The sequence below is a fragment of the Sinohyriopsis cumingii genome, chromosome 5 (genome assembly GCF_028554795.1).
Source record: "Sinohyriopsis cumingii isolate HCF-2022 chromosome 5, ASM2855479v2, whole genome shotgun sequence".
Lineage (NCBI taxonomy): Eukaryota > Metazoa > Mollusca > Bivalvia > Unionida > Unionidae > Sinohyriopsis > Sinohyriopsis cumingii.
Window position 1 is genome coordinate 67,917,133 of NC_142965.1, and position 22,592 is coordinate 67,939,724.

General features: G+C 35.6%; 1 protein-coding gene across 1 annotated transcript in view; it reads right to left on the reverse strand.

Moving 5' to 3' along the window:
* Window positions 1-293: 293 nt before the first annotated feature.
* Window positions 294-22,592, reverse strand: part of LOC149799364 (N-acetylglucosamine transporter UNC93A-like) — a 28,701-nt gene continuing 6,402 nt past the window's right edge. Inside the window, exons 2-5 of the mRNA XM_089958689.1 lie at window positions 8,080-8,210; window positions 6,390-6,503; window positions 4,804-5,071; window positions 294-4,252 (exon numbers count right to left, since the gene is read on the reverse strand). Coding sequence (XP_089814815.1) covers window positions 4,023-4,252; window positions 4,804-5,071; window positions 6,390-6,503; window positions 8,080-8,210 — 743 coding nt within the window. The 3' untranslated portion in view covers window positions 294-4,022. The remainder of the gene's footprint in view (window positions 4,253-4,803; window positions 5,072-6,389; window positions 6,504-8,079; window positions 8,211-22,592) is intronic.

Consider the following 22,592-nt stretch of genomic DNA (forward strand, 5'->3'; position numbering starts at 1 on the left):
GTTTCTTTCGTTATATCACATCCGTGATCAGATGAAGACATTTCTAGTGTCCTTTCTTTTCTTCTTTTGCTTTTTGTTGTTGTTGTTTTTGTTAGTCGGGTGAGGCGGTGGTATAAATTCACTACAGAGCTTCCAAATCGGAAAGCAAAGCCTACTCCAACGATCTCTCTCTCTCTCTCTCTCTCTCTCTCTCTCTCTCTCTCTCACACACACACACACACACACACACACACACACATACACACACACACACACAGAGAAATAACATAAAATAATACTGAACAGATTTTGTTAGAAACATTTATTTTTCCGTTGTGATTGGTAAATTAATTAACAATGTCCTAGGTGATAGATGGAAGCACGAGGTAAAGAACAATCATTGTATTTAACTACAAAATCAAGACAGACTGTGTACTGAAAAATGTAAACTAATAAATCAATAACGATTTTTCTACGGATGGTCGCTACGGGTCATAACGACCGTCATAATAAAAAATAAATTCGTTATTGTGACAGATTCATCTGCCTACTAAAAGTAACAACCAGCATTTGTACATACGTTTTAAAATATTCAAAAGCTCGCATGTGGTAAAATCTGTTCAGATGTTTTAGAATAAAAGCTAGATCCTGTACATCTGGTGGATTCATTCTCCAGCAAGGCATTTTACGAAGGCAATTCAGTGTGTGTGGGGGGGGGGGGAGGTAACTTCTCAGAGATAAACGTAATCTTCCTGTCATCCACATTTCACGTGAGACTCACGCTGATTGCTAATCCACATCTATTGCAAGAGTTATGGCAGTACTTATCAATCATGTGAATTATTGTTACTTCCCTCACAACAGAACTAAAAAAGCGAACAAAATGTTAGTATTTTATATAATATTTTCTCTAATTGTTTCCGTTGGTTCACACAAACACAGACACAGACACGCACGCACACACACACGATTTTGAAGGCAAGCGCAAGTGTATGAATCTAGTGGGTGCTCTTAGGTGCGTAAACTAAGGCGCGTGCAGAGGTCTTTTTTTAGAATAGGCAATAAAGGCATGTTCACATACAAAATTACTCAACTTTGTCAGCATAATGTTCACATGTTAGTGTAAACCTGACAGTATGAACAATTATACATAAATCCATCTACAAAATGGATTCTTTCATTTGATCTTTAACCTCACTATCATTTTCTTGTCAGACCCGTTTCATTGCGAAAATATGCATGCTCATACAAGTTACAAAGAATCGTATATATTCTCGATTATGAATTACGTATTGATGTGGTTATTGTATGATATGGAATATATTGTTGCTTTCCAACAATGTTATTGTATGATATGGAATATATTGTTGCTTTCCAACAATGTTATTGTATGATATGGAATATATTGTTGCTTTCCAACAATGTTATTATATGATATGGAATATATTGTTAATTTCCAACTATGTTATTGTATGATATGGAATATATTGTTAATTTCCAACAATGCTATTGTATGATATGGAATATATTGTTAATTTCCAACTATGTTTGGGGATGATATGGAATATACTGTTAATTTCCAACTATGTTTGGGGATGAACGTAGGAAAATGGGTTTTCTCTGAGGCGTAGTTGAACATATGTCGACCAGAGGGGTACAAAAGATACGAACTACTATCATTTGATTTTTTTGTTATCAGACTGTATGTTAAATATCAATTCATTTTATAATAATTGTAATGTTGTTATTTGATATCCTCCAAAACATTTGCTTAAAAGAAATCGGTTCGGAGAATTATTTACAAAATTGCCGCTAACGATTTAAAAGCGCCATGCATCAAATGGCTGACGAATTCGTTTGCATTTTCAAAACACGGAGACATACGTCTCAAAATGGTCTTGGACAGTATAGCGAACTCTGTACCGTTTTAATCAGCTTGCTCATGAAAAAAGATAAGTTGCAACTACACGTTGGCTTATGCAAAATATTTAGTGAAACATTGAATCAAAGCGTGTTACCATGGAAAATACAAAATAAACTGATAATGATGTTCCAAAAACACAGCTGGTGGAAATGTTTTCTGGACTTATCTTGTTTGAAAACGTGTTTATCTTGGAATGACAAGATAAATTTACAATGAGACAACAGTACTATATCTGCCTTAGCTATAGTTACGTCACTGACAACATTTCTAAACTGCACCAATGAAAGTTATTATTTCTGTAAGACACTACGATAGTTTCACACGAAAGGTTAATATGTGTTTTGCGCACGGATCGTACAGATAAAGTAATTTATGAAACTTGTAAGCAAAGACCTGAGCAGTTTTGGATTTGGTTAGTTTTAAAAATGCACCCGAATAGTTTTAAGATTTGAATATATAAGAATTTGTAATGGAAAATTAGCAGCATTAAATTAGAACGAACATTAAGGAATGCGGAACTAGAAGTATGTGCAATTTGTTATAGTTGTATGCATCGAAATATGCATAAAAGTATGATAGTCTTCAAGCAAGAAAATCACACATTACCTCCAAATTTAAGAATACGTATGCGTACGTGTTTGTGTTTGTGTACGTGCGTGCGCGCGCGCGCGCGCGTGTGTGTGTGTGTGTGTAACTAAGAAATGAATAATGATTGATATTAGGAGATAGTTGGAATTGTCTCCACCGTAAATAACTATTTCTCATATGTAATCACATTTATATTTGTACTTATAAGAGAAAATACAACTGTGTACAGATGGTGCTTCTAGAACGTTTAAATATATCAAACTTACACCTGTTACAAATTCTTCAAATTTGCAGAGCCAGGTGCGAAGTGTCAATAAACGAATCTATGTGACCAAGAAGTTGAAGAAGTACTGCATACCTATCTGGCTTTTAGCTTTGTTTTTAGTAAAATGGAGAAACGTTGTTGTAATGAGAACACAATTAACAATCCTTTACGTCTGAATGAAGAAAAGTTCGATTTTTCGGAATCAAAGAGGCAAATAGAGTCTGGATCAAAAGGAAAGATTCATGAAACTTAAATACGCCACATGCAAGCTTTCAAATGATCTGTTAACGGCTCCGGTGGCCTAGTGGTTAGAGCGCCTGCCTCGGATGCGGGAGGTCATGGGTTCGATCCCCGGCCGGGTGATACGAAAGACTTACATAAATGTTACTAACATCTGCTTCGCTTGGCGCTCAGCATTAAGAGGTTAGTGTTGAGACTGGTCGGCCTGGTGTCAGAATAACGTGACTGGGTGGGATCTCATGCTACATGTTTACGACATGATGCCCCAGTGCTAGACATCGCTATAAACTGTCACACTGCATACATCGTAGCGATATGACAGAAACATTGTTAAAGCTATGTTAAAAATCCAAATCACACACACACACACACATGATCCAAACATTATTATCACGTAAAATTTCACAGTGCTCGATATAATTTCCCAAAAAGAATTTTTCTGAAAAGCATTCAAAGATCTTCTATTGATGTGACCCTGTGAATTTTTCTTATGATAAAAGTATGTACCGTTTTTACTCGCTTATAACGTCCAACTGCAAACAACATAAAAGATCCTGATACGCCAGCAGATCAGTGTCTGTATGACTTATTCTAGTGAGTACTCCTAACAAACTGCTTTGACCCTGATCTGTCGGCGAATTATCCGAAGGCAGATCGGGGCCTGTGCAATTTGCAGTTAAGCTCGACTTATAAGCGAATAAACACAGTACATTAATGACTTTTTTCAGCAGCGTGCTGTTTTTTAAAATAATAAAAAAACACGATAATGTACACGGATCTACTTTTTCCATTCGAAAATAATTTTCCTAGAATGGTAATATTTTCCTAGCTCATATTTAGGCATGTATTATTATAAATTTGTCAAAATGTGTGGTATGTACATGACTGGATTTTACATCTCACTGCATCACGTTATATATTTAGCAGTTCATAATTAAAGCACACACTTCAACCCATTCATTAGCTCCATGGTGAAAATTCTCTTTACAACCATACTATGCACCCTGACATTAGGTTTTCACAATATCAAGAGTCCACACTGCCAAGTGTCCCGCTTTCTTCTTGTCTGACCCGGTACTCGGCTAGCACATAGAACATTATGGCCACGACTAATAAGATCATCAGAATATACAACTTGAAAGACACGGACAGAAAGAGGCCATTAACAAATGCCACGGTCAGGCCGAAACTTTGCAGCAAGCGGTAGTTGGCGAATGCAATGTCTGTATCCTCCACACATGTTATGCAGATGAGAGCTGCGGAATAATAATAATAATAATAATAATAATAATAATAATAATAATCTCCTCCTCCGTCGTCGTCATCATCATCATCATCATCATCATCATCATCATCATCAGTAACAATAACACCGGCATGAAATTATTCTGAGCGGGGGAGCGGCAACATGTTTCTTCTAGTAATGTTGGTATTGGAAACCATGCAAAATGTCCAAAATCATGAAAATGTGTTTCTAAAAATAGTTTTACAAATATTTCTGTAATATCTAAATTAATATAATACACATGTAAATTCATCTTACCGGGAAAGAGAAACTTTTCGATCTCATCTCTGCTTCCTCCGTGTAATCTGATAAAAACATAATTTTGGAAATATTCACTTTCATATTTCCAGGGCGATATTAGATGACCTGTAGTCTAATTTTGATAGGTCTAAAACATGATTGAAAACTAGATTTACAAATACTACAGAGCCATTTATGTCTTTTCACATTCATTCCATTTATTTATATATTTTCCCCGTTATCTCTGTCAACAATGCAGCTAAGCGCCTTAATCATACTTACTATTGCACTGTGTTTGCCAGACGGCATCACAAACACCCCAGGCAGCAGCTAGTATAAAGAATACGCTCAAATTTTTCTCCGGCATCCAAATTAGGAACCCAATCATAAGTCCCATGTGCAAGACTCCGCCCACTCCGAAAACTACCTCACGTGGTATCAGGCGCGCACATACGGCAACAAAGATGGCGCTAATGACATTGGCCAGGCCCAGGATGATCATGGCGTAACCAATGTATTCCACGCTCCTCATTGCGCATGTCACATAGGCCTGAAATAAAGAAACGTCAATTAGGAAAATCAACGGGTCGGCAAAAAGTGCATGCAGCTCTTTTCAACAATAGAGGAACACAAGTTATCAAAATAATGATAGTGATGTCGCAAATTTAAAATGTTATCTCTCTTTACGAAATACGATAGAACATATACTGATGTATTATTGTCCAATATTTTTCTTGTATCATAATTTAAAAAAAGATTTATCAATGGCACACGTGGATGGACATGAAATGTCTATTTCAAACAGACAACAAAATCTTGTTTACTTCTCTACTAGACAGTAGGGCTTTTATGTGTCTCGGGAACTATGGCTTAGAGAAAATAGAAAATAAATTAGTCACTGTGGTGCGACACCAAAGTATTATTCTTACAAAGATTTGCTATCCTGAGAAATTACGATTTTCATGCCCCCACAAAATCTACTGTCAAGCTAAACTAGTACAAAGTCAGTTTATAGGAATCACCCGAATCCGTAAGTTTAGTGAGAAATGACTATTGGTGAATAAGTTGTGTGTGACAAACTTGATTCAAGCATTTGATAAGCCTGGTTTGTCCGTCTTCGACATTGTGATGTTTGGATAACAGGTCGTGTCTAAAATCAATAGTCTTTTATTAGAAAAAAATGTGATGACATACGAATTTCTCCGCATAGTGCCGAGGTTTGTTTCATTTTCGATGACTATAACTTATGAATAAACGTGGAGGTAACTGACAAACATTCTATGAGAAAGGTTTAAAGTATACATACATACATACATACATACATACATACATACATACATACGTACGTACGTACGTACGTACGTACGTACGTACATACATACATACATACATACATACATACATACATACATACATACATACACGTTCAAGATTAATAAATCGTTTTCTTCCAAGGATATCATTTCTCGGTTTCATCGTAGCAAAACAGTCAGAAGACAAATATTTTGTTTACGTCGTTTTGCTTGTAATTGTTATTAGTTTTTGTCGTCCACTTCTAAAAGAAGAACCCGCAGATCTCCCATGGACAGGTTCTCTGACTGGTTGCAGTGTGGTTTATGGTTCATTTATCACAAAACCAATACTTATTATGATACGAATATGTAGAAAAAGTTTTATGAAAACAGTGAAAACTACTGTAACTGACGTCTTTCAAATCTCCATACCGTTCGTTGTCGGCCAGATACATTGTATTTCAAAATGTGGGGAATTTTTTTTCTGATACTACGGTTCGCTCGTCCTTTTATCTACCATAATCTGTGTTTGTCATAAATAATCATCTTCAAATATTTAGGGAATGAAAAAGACACCTGATTAAAATCCGCGAACACAAAACCTTGCTGAAGTCCATTGAAAATCAACAGGGGAATGAGCAGCCGAAAGCTCTTGTGGGAGAGCAGCATGGTCACGTGGTCAATCACTATCTGCAATACAGAACAAATACGTTATTTATCAAATAACGAATTAGGCTTCAAAGAGCTCCTATTTTAAAAGGGAACTTGCTTATTACGGACAAATCTAGGAATTCGCATGTGCAATCTTCATATAAAATTGCAACCGTCAATCAAAAACATCTACTAAACTGACCATTTAATTTTTTTTTTGTTTGTTACAACTGTAGGAAGACTAATTCATATACGGACTTCAATCGGTATTTCATTAAATCCGGATATCCTTTAGATACAAGTTGGTTATGAGCTGGTTCCAGAGTATTCCAAACATAAACGTAAAATTTGGCAGTCTTGCCTATACGTTTCACTATATGAATACGCATAACGCTATGAACTATTCATTCACAGCGAGCAGAATTACTATTTTAATGCAAATAGTATTATCATACATGTTAGATAATTTTAATTCGTACTCTACGAAGATTCAAACCCAGGACCGCGGGTAAACGTTACCCCTCGCCTTGCCTGCACACACGAGCACATATTCCCCCACGACTAAGCACACATCACCGAAAACTGATGCCACTCAGTCAGTGTTATATGCACTCATGTGTAGCAGACACACTCTGATTACGTCTTAGTAACAAATTCTCATGTATCTACAGTCTCTATAATTAATTTTATATACCTTGATTTCTTACATAGGAATCCGGAATGACTGTTTAGATAATGAGAATATTAACGCATAAATATCTGAGAATTAAACTTTTATTATATTTTTTGAAGTTATTTGCAGACTTGCTCATCCATGTTCGTGAAATATATGCCTTTCCCCCCACCCCAAAAAAGAAAAATTAATTAAAATTGCTGCACACTTTTTGTTGTAACTAGCTTTTCACGGGATGTGCCATATTAAAATAAGAAATAAGATTTCTGGATTACCAAACTTTACTGACAGGAACGCCAAGGAACGAGACCGAGTACCAATCCATTTTAATAGTCATGATCGTAATCATAGGATTAATTGACACGAAGTTGCACACAGTCGATACTGAATCCATATTAAGCAAAGCCGTTAAGACTGCATTTATTTTCTGCCTACATTCTTGCTAGAGACGCATGACTTATATTTGCGAAAACGGGATGATTTTTTCTATTACAAGTGAAATCATGGCATGTTATAATTATCCCACAGTATATCGCATTTAATAGAAGTTATTATGGAAATTATAACATTGACCAATCAGAAACTCACGAAAGTGTTATATATATATATATATATAGTAATTGCAGAATAATGGCATAATGTTTTGGATAACCCGCAATGTCAATTAAATGCTATTGGAAGTCTTTATTAAGCAATAATTTTGTTGAGCTGAAGTGACATTGATGTGATGATGTCGATAAAACGTTCAAAATGAGATAGATTATAACTATGTGTTAAAGTTTAATTGAACTGTCGTTTGATTCCTGCAGTTTTCATTAAAACGCACATGCACACATACACATCTTACGTTATTGTAAGCACTAGTCGGGCCCGTTTTATTTTGCAGACACAGACGAGTTTATCTTAACGACACTAGGAATTACTGGATTTTTTTTTCTCTACCTGATAACCAGTTTTCTCGGGTTCTACTTTGGCGCCAATTTTATCCAGACAAAATAAAATAAGACAGAAGCTGATACCGCCCAACACCAAGTACACCGTCATCAGTTTCCATAGGGCTCCTGGGTACTCTTCTGAAATGAAAAACAAAGAATTGCAGTGTAAACAATTGCCAAACTGTTACACAGGTGGCGCTCTCAATTTTCTTGAAACAAACCGCACCATTCTAGAATTTTCCTACAAAATGTTATACAATTCGCATCAAACTGCTGCTCGTGTTGCGCTTGCACATCGAAAGTAACAGTGACACCACATGCTGATATTTGCAAAAACGATCGCTCTTGCTTTTACAGTATTTGTCAAAAAGATTTACAACAGAAATAGCGGACAATTCATAGTTCGTAAGCTTTTAGTCAGTAACTCTAGTACTGTTATTGCTAGCATTTAATATATTTTGTTGTCCAAATTGAACACAACAATGATGGAAATGACAACTTAGAACGAGGTAGCTGAGGATACATTTGCATTAGAAGTTCATAGCAGTACTAATGGTGGGGACTTTAGAGCTAAGTTCAAATGCATGCATATTTTCAGTGGAGCTGCCACTTACCTAGTTATTTTAAGTGGTTTCATTTGTATCAGAGCCAGATCCCTACCATTTTAAACCTTTTGTTTTCATTTCCCGTGATCGGTACGTAACTCGAAGTGACCGTAAATTAACAGCTCAAAAGTGGACGGAGGTTGAAAATAAAAGGCTTAAGCTGATAATTTTTGCCCTCTTAAACAAACATTGCACGAAACAATTACAATACTGGTTATAGACTACAGTTTTATATGTGTAAAATCGATAAAGAAATACATCTAACTAGTTCCAAGTTCCAGTCCGCAGGGATCTGGCAGGTCTGCTAAACATGTCGATGCATTTGACCCTAGCGATACAGTCCATGCCATCAGTATAACTATGGATGATGCACTGTTCTCATTCAGATTCCGTAAAAAAATCTACAAAAACAGCATGATATTAAAAGTTCAATAACTTTAAAGTGTTGACTGCTCATGGTCAAATCTATATTTATAAGGACAGACCTTGATGCAACCTTCCGTATAGAGAAAAGCAAGAGCTGCGGCAATATTTGGATCACCATGTGTTTGAAACATGTGGTTTCAATTCCGCACGAAAAGGTCAGATGCTAATTTCAGTGCTGAGTTTTCCAAATTCAAATCTGCGAAAGGATTGATATTCCACGAATAAAACATTGTTTCTCTGTTTTTCAGTTACGACTAAGATAAGCTATCAAAATATTCTTTTTATTAATATTTTACTTTCATTATCAACCAATCTTGGTTACCCCAACCAATATATACTCTCTTTTATTTCACACATTTCTAGACTGGTTCCTATTCTTCTATGTCATTAGTACTCTGAGTCCTATATAGATATCGTAACCTCAGCTTTAAGAAGGCAGAGGATAGATTCTTAAGTTAACCCCTGTCAAATTTCTTACCTTAAGGATATGATGTGACCTTTTCAGCAATAATTGTTTAATAATTAAAAATAAGGATATATTTATAAATTTGGCGTTTCAGGCTTGAGTTGTTCTTGAAAATGATCTGAGGCCTGTACACCTACAATCGTAACTTAGCAGTAAGTAGACAGGGAAATACCAGTAGTCGGCCCGGAACAAGAACTGGTAGACGTGTGGCTATAACGTAATTAGAGGATTCACGGTACTAATTCAATTCCCATAGTAAACCTATGCAAACACCCAGTGCCGGATTTAGGACAAATGAGGCCCTATGCTAGTTAAGTTATGAGGCCCGTTACTTGGGCCCTGAAAGAGGTAGGCCCGGAAGGCCTACACAGGTAGTCAGGCATACATACTCAGGGCCCTGAAAGAGGTAGGCCCGGTAGGCCTACACAGGTAGTCAGACATACATACTCAGGAAGTTTAGGACGTTTTGACTTTTGAAAAACATTTGAAAAATTCATCGTAAATTTTTTTTTTGCCAGGAAGTTGGGGCCCCCTGGCCAACGGGGCCCTGTGCTTAAGCACACCTAAGCACAATGGTAAATCCGGTACTGCAAACACCATGATATTAAAAATTCAATAGCGTAAAATTTTTGAGTGCTCATGATCAAACCTATATTTATCAGTGCTGATGAATCCTGAATATCAGCTTCTGTGTAGAGGAAAGGATACATACATGGACGTACATGTGTTTGAAACATGTGCTTTCAATTCCGCACAAAGCGTCAGGTGATAATTTTAGTAATGAGTGTTCCTTACTCAAGACTGTTAAAGGACTGAAATTTCATCAATAAAACAATGTCTCTATTTTTTTCTCTCACTTACAACTAGGATAAGCTCTCAAAATAGATTCTTTTTCCTAAAACATAACTTATATTATTAACAAATTCTGGTCAGCCAAACCCATATCTACTCTATTTTATGTTCACCAATTTTCAGGTTGGTTCCCATTTTTCCGTATCATTAGTGCCGTGTGTCCTATATCCACCCTTGATTTTCTTGACAGCCCTTGGAATAGTAGTTCAATACATAAGTAAGCAATGTTCTGCTTGTTAAAGATTACATTTGTGAATTTTAAATTATATTGCAAGTTCATGCATTTCAGGCAACATCTAAATATTTTAGCTTTATTTAAAAAAAATCAGAAAAAATATTAAAATAAAGATGTCTAATAAGAATCATCACCATTTATCTCTCTTCACTTTAAAGCTGAAATAAATTACCATCCTTTTCATGTTATGTAATTCATGAGTTGAAGGTCAAGGTGACCATATATATGTACATGTATTATTACAGAAAAAGATATTTAAATGCCAAAAAGTACCTAAATTTCCTCCCAGAAGAATTTAATTTAAAACTAAATTAAGGTAGACATAAGTCCATTTAAATGCAAAATATGAACTTTCAAAACATTCACTGAAAAAATTAGTGGGGTGTAAAGTCATGAGAGGCCATCACCATTAAGCATGGTGGAAGAGACCTAAGTGATCATTTCTGAAACAGTATGTTTCAAAACACAACCAGGAAATATCATATTGATTAATGTAATTACCCTATAAATGGTAAATTGTACATTTTTTTTAAAAATATGTATTGCTTCGATATAAATCAAAGTGCAAACACTCCACCAATCATAGTCAAATATGTACACTGTTCCCCCTCCCCCCTTCTTGGCAACGGTTTATATATCTATGTGTTTAATATCCCACTGAAAGTCACTCTTTGGTTTACAAAAGGTATTAATTTTGCTTCTTATCCACAAATAGAACCATATGATTGCATTTATAGTAAATTTAATTGCACTTGCATATGTTGGAGTCACTGTATTGAGGTGCCTGTCTATAGGACTCATGGTACTAATTCAGTTCTCATAGTAAACCAATGCAACCAACATGATATTAAAAATTCAATAACTTAAATTTTTTGAGTGCTCATCATAAAACCTATGATTATCAGCATAGAGAAAACCTGGATGTCAGCTTCTGTGTAGAGGAAAGGATATGAACCGCGGCATTTTCTGGACGTGCATGCGTTTGAAACATGTGCATTCAATTCCGCACCAAAAAATCAGGTGCTAGCTTTAATAATAAGTTTTCCAAACTCAAGACTGCTAAAGGTATGAAATTCCATTGGTTAAAAGACAATGACGTCCTGTATTTATTTATAACTTATTTTCAGTTGGCCAATGAAAAGGTAGTATTCCATTCAGGGCGTTGTTTTTGCGTGATAAGCGGGCGCGATCAGGTAATGTCGAGCCGTACCGTGGGAAAATGATTTGGCAGTCCTTAAAGGTATACTTATACTCCTTCTTGAGAAGTACAGTCTGTTGTTTTATCGTCTGAACATGGCAAGGACAAAGCAAATGGATTGTGAGAAATAGAGAGGAGAAGTATAGGGTTTGATGTACTAATACCTTTATAAGTTTGTATTACATTATAGATTAATTTGTGTAATACCTTCACTTATTCAGCTCTGCTGCATACAAATAATCCCGGCTGGGATTAAGGTGCAGCACAGCAGAGTGAGCTATACTAAGCATATATAAACATCTGCAAATATTTTTTTTTGCATGTTTATACCCTAAATTGTAGTTTATACAGGTTGAACCTAGAGAATTTATAAACATTTAGAGGGTATTGTCCAGCTTGATAGTCTTTAAAATAGCTAGAAAGATAAGTACCATATAAACAGTAGAGTGAGACCCACTTTCGGCTGATAACACGCAAAAAGACTCAAAATGGATTACGAAGAGAGAAACACCGCACCAATTAGGTCCAAGATAAAGCAATATTTTCATACAGTCATGGAGGAAAACAGATTAATAGTCAACCACCCGGCTGGGTGCCAGACAATTGATTTCGAGGGGGCGACGAACACACCCAGACAAAACGAAGTGCTAATGGCACTCCATACCATGGGCCTAGACATAGGAAAAGTGGAAGCTCTACAAAACGCAGGACCCAACAAATATGTCCTATACCCCAAAGGAGGAGAGGCATTAATAGAGGAGGGAGAAATAGAAGTAAAAGGACTAGTAGCCAAGATATACAAGACTATGCCATTCATCAGAACAATGGAGCCTAGATTAACGGAGATAAACGTAATGGGCCTGCCATTAGAAGTCAGTACCGAAGAGCTAAAAGATAAACTGAAGAAAAAAATGGGTGTGAACGTAATTACACACAAGATGGCCACCGTATGGGGGTTTGCGCCAATCAAATCAGGGAATAGGCTAATATACGTGAGTAAAGATGACGCGAAGAAGGTGCCCATTTTTTTCTATGTCCTGGGATTCAGGCTAAAAACCTGGTACAGGGGTTGTGAGCAAGACAGACTCTGCCCCATGTGCCACCAGACAGGCCACGGACCCAGAGACTGTAAAGGAGGGAATGACCAGCAAAAACAACAAGGGCCAACGTATGCAAGCAAGACAGCGGGCCAAGGACCAACACAACAACAACAACAACAACAACAGTTACAACAGACAGAAGAAATTCTGAAACTAATAAAGAACGTCAGGGAGGCAAGGGAAGAACAAATAAGAGAACTCCCAGTTAGATTTGACAAAAATAGAGGGACACAAGACTCTAGATTGGGAGGGGTATTTGAGCCCTAACAAAACGTTAAGAGCAGAAGGGGTGAGAGATGATGCAATACCTACGAGAAACAGATATGAAGGCCTGGAGATAGAAGAAACGCAGCAGGATGAAAATCTTCAATCTGCAACGCCCTTAACATCAACTCCAATGCTTAGGAGGAGGAGGAGGTCAAAGAGAAAGACGGATGTCATATCGCCAGAAGAAAGATCGATATCTAGGATGAAACTAAATGAACAAGAAAAGAGAGATAAAGAAGGAGGGGACAGAGAGGACAGAGAGGGAGAAAAGGACAGTGAAAGTCATGAAAACGAAATGTCGGAACCGGAAACAGAGACGGAGTATGAGACATCAAGGGAGGATACAGGGACCAAAGGGACAATCGAATCAACACAAACAAGTAACATGGAAACAGAAAGTACAATACAACACACAATCACCAGTGCAGCCGAAAGTGAAAGCACTATAGATTCAACACAGGGGGGTGGAGAAACCAGTGCCCCCCCCCCCCGACCGAAAATTCACAACTAAATTCACAACTAAGTATATAAGATAAAATTCTATAACAATTTGTTAATAAAATCAAAAAGTAACACCCTGGTAAGAGACAGGAATGGAGGGAAAAAACTTGCAGCTCCTGTCTATTAATGTAAATGGTATAAATAAAGAAAAAGTGTTTAAATTTCAAAAAGACTTAAATTATGATGTACTGTGTATACAAGAAACACACAATGGTTTTAAAGACAACATTAAATTAGCATTTGAAAGTCACCTGGACGGAATCTTATTAACTAGTGATTATGAAAGTACAGACATTAAGGGGGGGGGGCAATTTTAATTAAAAATAAAAAGGGTTTATCATGGGATAGAATAGAAGTAGAAAGGTTTTTTAAAGGTAGAATGATGCATGTTATAATTGAAGAAATAAACATAATTTATATATATATATATATATATATATATATATATATATATATATATATATATATATATATATATATATATATATATGCCAGCTAACAGGGAACATAAGAAAGAATTTTTAGAACATTTAAATAAATATATAGAAAAATATGCTACAGGGAATCTAATCATAGGGGGTGATTTTAATTGGGTGGGAGATACTATAGACAGGGAAGAAAATCTGGCACCAAATGACATTAGGATCAAACCAGAAATGGAATTTTTTATTAAAAAGTACAAACTAATAGATGCATATAGAGTACAAAATTTATTAAGAAAACAGTATACTTATGAATATAAAACTAATAAAGGAAGTCGCTTAGATAAATTTTACTGCAATAATTATGATAAAAATATACACAAAGAAACTAATATTACATATTTTAAAATATCAGATCACAAACTTATAAATATGACTGTAACAATTAAAACTAGAATTAAATGGGGGAAAGGAAGATGGATGTTAAATAACTCAATTCTAAAAGACACAGATTTTATACAAAATACCCAAAAAGAGATAGATAAACTTAAAAGTAGGGAAAATGTAGATATAATATCAGAATGGGAAAACTTAAAAGTCAAATTTAAAAAATTGGCGATAGAACACTGTAACTTAAAAAGTAAGAAACTAAAAATGGAAAGAGAAGCGATTAGATACCAACTGCAAAAATTAAACACTAATGATAGAGAGACCAACTTAAAAAACAGATTGGAAGAAATAAATAAAATAGAAAGCAGGGGTAGAGAAATCAGGGCAGGGAAATATACGGGGATATACAAAAAAGCAGAGGGGTTGTATAAAAGGGAGGAGAAAAGATTGGGGGGAGATAAAACTATGGATAAAATTAAAATCAACACGACAACAACAACAACAACAATAACAGAAAAAGAGGAAATTATGAAATATATTAAAAACTTTTATGCCACACTGTATGAATCGCAAAATATAGCAGTGAATGAAATTGATAACTATTTAGAAAAAATACCTTGTAAAAAAATTAATCATGATTTTAAACAACTCTGTGATGAATTTATCACACAATAGGAAATTTTAGAAAGCATAAAATTAATGAATAAGGGAAAATCGCTAGGAAGAGATGGACTCTCTGCAGAATTCTATATGACATTCTGCGGAGATTTGTTGCCCATTCTCGAATGGTTATATAATAATATATTTTTTAAAAATAAGGAAATGGCAGGGACGATGAAGGAGGGGATAATCATTTTAATATATAAAGGGAAAGGGGATAGGGAAGACTTGAAAAACTGGAGGCCCATCTCCCTCCTTAACACAGACTACAAGATTTTGAGTAGGATCCTAAGTAATAGACTCAAAAAGGGGATAGGGGATATAATAAATGTAAATCAAACTTGTGGGCCAAAAAATAGGGATATCCAAAGTAATATTTTAAACATAACCGCAATAATTGATTATTTACAAATTAAGGGACAAAAAGCTGCTATGGTACTTTTTGATCAGGAAAAAGCCTTTGATAGAATTGAGCACAATTATATACAAAAGTCTTGGAAAAATTTGGATTCGGGGAACCTTTCCGAAAATGGATTAAAATACTATATAATAATATAACATCCAGAGTACAAAATAATGGAGCCATGACAGAACAATTTGACATAAAAAAGTGCGGCAAGGGTGCCCACTATCAATGCTATTATACGTAATAGCCATCGAAATGCTGAGCATTAGCATAAAATTAAACAAAGAAATTAAAGGTATAAAAGTTCCAAATATTACAGATGAAGTGAAAATGCTACAACATGCAGATGATTGCACTAACTTTTTAGAGGATCCGAAATCCTTTGAGAACCTTATGAAGGAATATGAAAAATTCGGAAGAGCATCGGGGTCCAAAATAAATCATGATAAAACGGAAATATTAGAGATTGGTAACTGGCGTGGTAGGCATTCAAGCATACCAGCCCATATATTCAAAGATACTGTTAAAGCACTCGGGGTGTACTTTGGCAAAAACGAAGAGAAGGATAACTGTAAAAAAATGGAAAGTGAGATAAAACGGAATGTCGATATCTGGGCACTTACGCCGTCATGTTTAATGGAACGGGCCCAAGTGGCCAAAACATATATGTATACAAATCTGAATTATATTATGAAGTCCACCAACATAAGTAACATAATATTGAATAACATAGATAAACTTATAATTAAATATATATGGGACTTTAAACTACATTATGTGATAAAAGAAACTTTGTACAAAGCAAAAGAATTGGGGGGAATAGGGATACCAAGTCCCATAATTTTAAAAATTACCAATATTTTAAATAGATTTAAATGACTGAGCGACGAACCTAAATTACCATGGGAGGGGATATATATATATATATATATATTGGTTTGGTTTCGTTTTGCGGAACAGGGAGGGGATATATAAAAATAATAAAGTAATGAAACTATTAGAAACACCTAGGAAGTATAAAAGTATAAAAGAATTATTAATGAAATATAGGGATAAAAAAGAATTTTGGGACCAGGACGAAAAACTCTCATATAAATGGATTCGGAATGACATAACCAAAAATATACAATGTAAAGTCGAACGTGAAAACTTATACGTTGACTGGAAAAAGGCATGGGGGCACTGGTCACAATTAGGATCTTTAAAAATACAAAGCCTCGCCTTCAAATACATGCATGATGCGTGGATGACAGGAGAGGTTGCAGCGAGACGGCAGATGGTCAGAGCACCGCCAAAATGTCCGCTGTGTAAAATAGGCACTTTTAATAAAAAAACACGTAATGTTAAATTGTAGGGAAGCACAGAACGATAGAAAAATTATAACTGATGAAATTAACATAAACAGTAATTTTAAACCACAATGTCTACTATATCTTGATGGTGATTTTAGCAAAGCAACTTTATATAAAATTTCAAGTTTCATTGTTAATAATATTAAAAAGTGTGGCCCAATTAAATTTTAACTTAGGGAATACCTCAAGATGGAAAGTACAGATAATGATGCCATGGGGCTATGTCACATGGCGCTACGCGAAGTGAACAGGCCCAGGGCAGAATCTGGAAAGGAACCCCTCTTGAAAATAATTTTAAACTGAATATCTATCCTTTCTATCACTAACTTCAACAAATATTCTTGTGAATTGAAATTGGAATTTAAATTTAAATTTATTTTAAACTTAAAAAAATGTATGCAATCAGAATTTCGGATTGCAACTCAAATCAAATTAAATTTAAATTTTTAAGAAAAAAACAAAAAAAAAATTTTTTCTTTTTTTTTTTTAACTATTGGACCAATTTAGAAATATTTATAAATAAAAGATAGACCAGTTCCATGGGGGAGAAGCATAATGATTAATAAAAATGTGAACCGTTCCTGGAGCTCAGTCTAATCTTATTAAGAAAGGTGATTTAACACATTCATAAGAATCAATAAGATTCAAAAATTAAGGGGACATCACCGTTCTTCCAAATTCATAAAAGTATAAAAAAAGAACTTCCGTTGTATATGAACACGGAATATAATAGGAAAACTTATGCACTAAAAAAATTTGATCCAACAAGCTATCTCAACAAAAACACAATATAGCATACATAACCCATAACACAAACATATAACAAACATGGGATATAGGAGACCCTAGCAAGGTCACAGGAAAAACAAACTAGGGGAAGTTAAACCGAGAGGATCAGTGAGATCACTCTCGGAGACACTCCCCTATAGATACACTAGGGATTGGAAAAATACCCGAACTCCTAATTCACGTTATAAAAACGATGAAATAATACATTACAACAAATCTGGGGGAACACAAAAACACATAAATAATTAATATAATTAGGATGGGGGGGGGGGCATCTGTCTGGTGCCCCAAAAAGAAAATTAAAGGTATGATATTAAGTCAAATTTTTGATAGGGATACATAGTCGAATGCCTGAGCTAAATATCGGTACCAAATTTATTAAACTATGCAAAGCAAAGCTTGAAATATCAGCGTTTATTCTCAAATGGGTCGCGTGAGAAAGGAGAGAAGTGTCCTCCCTTGTAGTTATTATATAGTACATGTATGACAGGTCAATTTTAAGCAACGATACTATCCCCTGTGCCTTTGATTGGAAGAAGCAAGTCATTCCACTTAACTAATAAATAACAATGTCGGTGTTGAAAATTGTAATTCCCTAAAACGTTTTCTTCTACTTCTTCTTCTTCTTCTTTTCTTTCTTTTTCTTTCTTCTATTTCGTAGTCATAACCGTAAAATTAGGTCGCAGACTTCATGGTGAATTTAAGGATGAGTACCGAGTTCCCTACTAAGCCGAATTAGTTATCATCTAAAAATATCTGGATGTAATAAATGCCTGAATTTACAAAGTAGTGTCTCGTATTCAGTCATTAAAACAGATCATGCAAAAGTATGAAAATTCATTGAAACTCTGTCCCTTTTCTTTTGAGAATATTTCTTCAATTTTCAGAACTTGACAAATCTGAATTCTGCTTGACATTACATCAGTATTGTCATTATTTGCCAGCAAATACTGTATGCCATTTACCTTACTGAGTGCACTCCCTTGTGTGTAAGTCTGGGAATATATTTATACTATATTTATACTTGGCTGACAATGTGATCGACGGCAAGATGTATACTCTTTAGATTCCAAATGAGTGTGTTTCGCCTACTGCTCCTCCATCTATCATTCCTTGTCCAGAAATTTGCTTAATGTCTCTTACCGTTCTTGCAAAACTCAAAATAAAGAAAAAGAAATAAAAATAAAAACAAAAATGTTTCTAAAGTATCGGAACCTGCCCTGTAATTGATTACACCAATATCACTGCGACTGCATGGTTTCAATGCCAAATCCGACATTAAAACAACATATGAGAGATTCGTAATGACTGTTATGCAAAAATCAATGAGACTTCGGCATGTAAACAACAATCCGCCGACCATCAGTTGCTCAATAAGACCCGCGGGAGTAGCATTTCCTACAATACAATAAAGACATTCTAACAGTGTTATAGCTCCCCTTCCTCACCGGCGGCGCTAAAAGAGCCGGGCTCTGCAGATGGGTGTGCGTTGTCATGGAAACCGTTTAAATCAATCAATTCAACTTAAAGCACAGAAACAAACAGTTGAGTATATTCGACAAGCAGACTGGCTAGAGTACAGAATCAGTTTTCACGGATTGCAAAAGAAATAAAGGTGAATTTACAGTTTTTACCAACTCTAAGGGTCGACAGCTCGGTGATATAAAATTATCAGAACGGTATGGATATTAGGTCAATGAATGATTCGAAAGCGATAGTCAAAAGAAAGAAAAAAGAAAAGAAAGAAAGAAGGAAAAGAAAGAAAGATACATACATGCATACATACATACATACATACATACATACATACATACATACATACATACATAGACAAAGACAGATGAGTGACTTAGGGAACTGGACTCGTTGGTCACGAGAAAATACAATAAGTAAGTAAATATCCTGAAAGTATTTATGAACCTGAGTTGACCGCGCCTGTGGCCGAAGTTTTTAGAGCGTCCACTCTGGATACCTGAGGTCGCTGCCTCGCTAGTTGCATAGCCTTAAGAAATCAGTGTTAGGACTCTTCGGTCTGGTGTCAAGATAATATGACGGGTGGGACATGATGTTACATGTCTGCCCCAGTGCTAGACATCACTTTAAACTGCCACACTACATACATCGTAGCGATATGACTGAAAAAGTGTTAAAGCTACGTTAAAAATCTATTTCACACTCACACACATTAACCTAAAAATCCATTTCACACTCACACACATTAACCTAAAATTCCATTTCACACTCACACACATTAACCTAAAATTCCATTTCACACTCACACACATTAACCTAAAATTCCATTTCACACTCACACACATTAACCTAAAATTCCATTTCACACTCACACACATTAACCTAAAATTCCATTTCACAATCACACATTAACCTAAAAATCTATTTCACACTCACACACATTAACCTAAAAATTCATTCCACACTCACATACATTAACCTAAAATTCCATTTCACAGTCACATACATTAACCTAAAATTCCATTTCACACTCACATACATTAACCTAAAAATCCATTTCCCACTCACACACATTAACCTAAAATTCCATTTCACAGTCACAAACATTAACCTAAAATTCCATTGCACACTCACATTAACCTTAAAATCCATTTCCCACTCACACACATTAACCTAAAATTCTATTTCACAGTCACACATTAACCTAAAAATCAATTTCACACTCACACACATTAACCTATAAATCCATTTCATGCTCACACACATTATCTAAATCATTTGCAAGAGAAATTACTACCTCCTTGAAATTTGTTTCTGAGTGTCCTTTAATGTTAAAATTTGTTCAGAAAGAATAACACTTCACTATGCCTGGGAAAGGATTAACACCCGGAATGACGGAGCTAAACTGATTCCAAAGGAATATTATCTGCATGGATGGACCTAATGTTACAGGAATAGAAAACATCCACAATAATGGACCTAAAGTTATAGCACAGGAATGCCATCCGCCATGACGGACCTAATGTTGCTGGAAGGGAAAAACATCCACAATAATGGACCTAAAGTTATAATTAAGAAATAACATCTGCAATAAAGAACCTAATGTTACAGTAGGGGAATGATATCCACAAATATTGACCTAATGTTGTACTAAAGAAATTACATCCTCTTTGATTGACATTGTGTTACAGTAAATGAATAACATCCGCAGTGATGGACGTAATCTTTCAGTAAAGGAATAATACCCACAATGCTGGACGTAATGTTGCAGTAAAGGAATAATACCCACAATGCTGAACGTAATGTTGCAGTAAAGGAATAATACCCACAATGCTGAACGTAATGTTACAGTAAAGGAATATTACCCACAATGCTGGACGTAATGTTGCAGTAAAGGAATAATACCCACAATGCTGGACGTAATGTTGCAGTAAACGAATAACATCCGCAGTGATTGAACTAATGTTTCAGTAGAGAAAACATCCACAGTTATGGACCTAAAGTTACAGCTAAGGAATGACATCCACGCTCATGGACCTAATGTTGCAGGAAGGAAATAATATCCACAATGACGGACCTAATGGTACAGGAAGGAAATAATATCCACAATGACGGACCTAATGTTACAGGAAGGAAATAATATCCACAATTATGAACCTAATGTTACAGGAAGGAAATAATATCCACAATTACTGACCTAATGCTACAGGAAGGAAATAATATCCACAATTACGGACCTAATGTTACAGGAAGGAAATAATATCCACAATTACGTACCTAATGTTACAGGAAGGAAATAATATCCACAATTACGGACCTAATCTAACAGGAAGGAAATAATATCCACAATGACGGACCTAATGTTACAGGAAGGAAGCAATATCCACAATGACGTACCTAATGTTACAGGAAGGAAATAATATCCACAATTACCTACAGGATGTTACAGGAAGGAAATAATATCCACAATTATGAACCTAATGTTACAGGAAGGAAATAATATCCACAATGACGGATCTAATGTTACAGGAAGGAAATAATATCCACAATTACGTACCTAATGTTACAGGAAGGAAATAATATCAACAATGACGTACCTAATGTTACAGGAAGGAAATAATATCCACAATGACGGACCTAATGTTACAGGAAGGAAATAATATCCACAATTATGGACCTAATGTTATGTAGAGGAATAACATCAAAAAAGATGGAGCTAATGTTACAGATGTATACAACTGCAGTCAGCGTTACCACTTCTCAATCATGGAAAACGAAGGAAAAAAAGAATGTAATTGCAACGGAAGTTGCATTCTGGCGAATGTGTCGTAATATGCTTCATTGTGTGATTTTTCCACAGATTTGCTAGTACTAATAGCAGTATCATAGCAGTAGTAGCTATGACAATTACACGATTATTTTGTTCCGAGACAAGAAAACCAAGATTTGAGTGCGTTCGTCACTAACAAGGCCATTATTGCAGCCCAAAAATAAAGTTCGTCATTGTAGGTGTCGAAAAATGTGTGGTTTTTACATATTTTATTGTATGTCACGAGGCAAATACAATCGGAATACACTCGCCTTTTCTTGTTCTTCTTTTGAGCTTATATTGTTGTTGTTGTTGTTATAGGGTTTAACGCCATTTTTCAGCACAAGATAGGCTATACATGGCGACCAGTGTAAATGGTGGAGGAAGAACACCGGGAAAACCCCAGAAAGAACCACCGACCCGGCAAGCTTTCTCACATACCCGCATTGGCTGAGCCCGTGACTCAGACCTTTGCAGGTAGAGGTGAGATGGCAATGATCCGTAACGGCGAGCCCTTTGGAGCACTCGGCCACTCCCGAGCCCTTAGGATTAACAGAAAAAAATGAAAT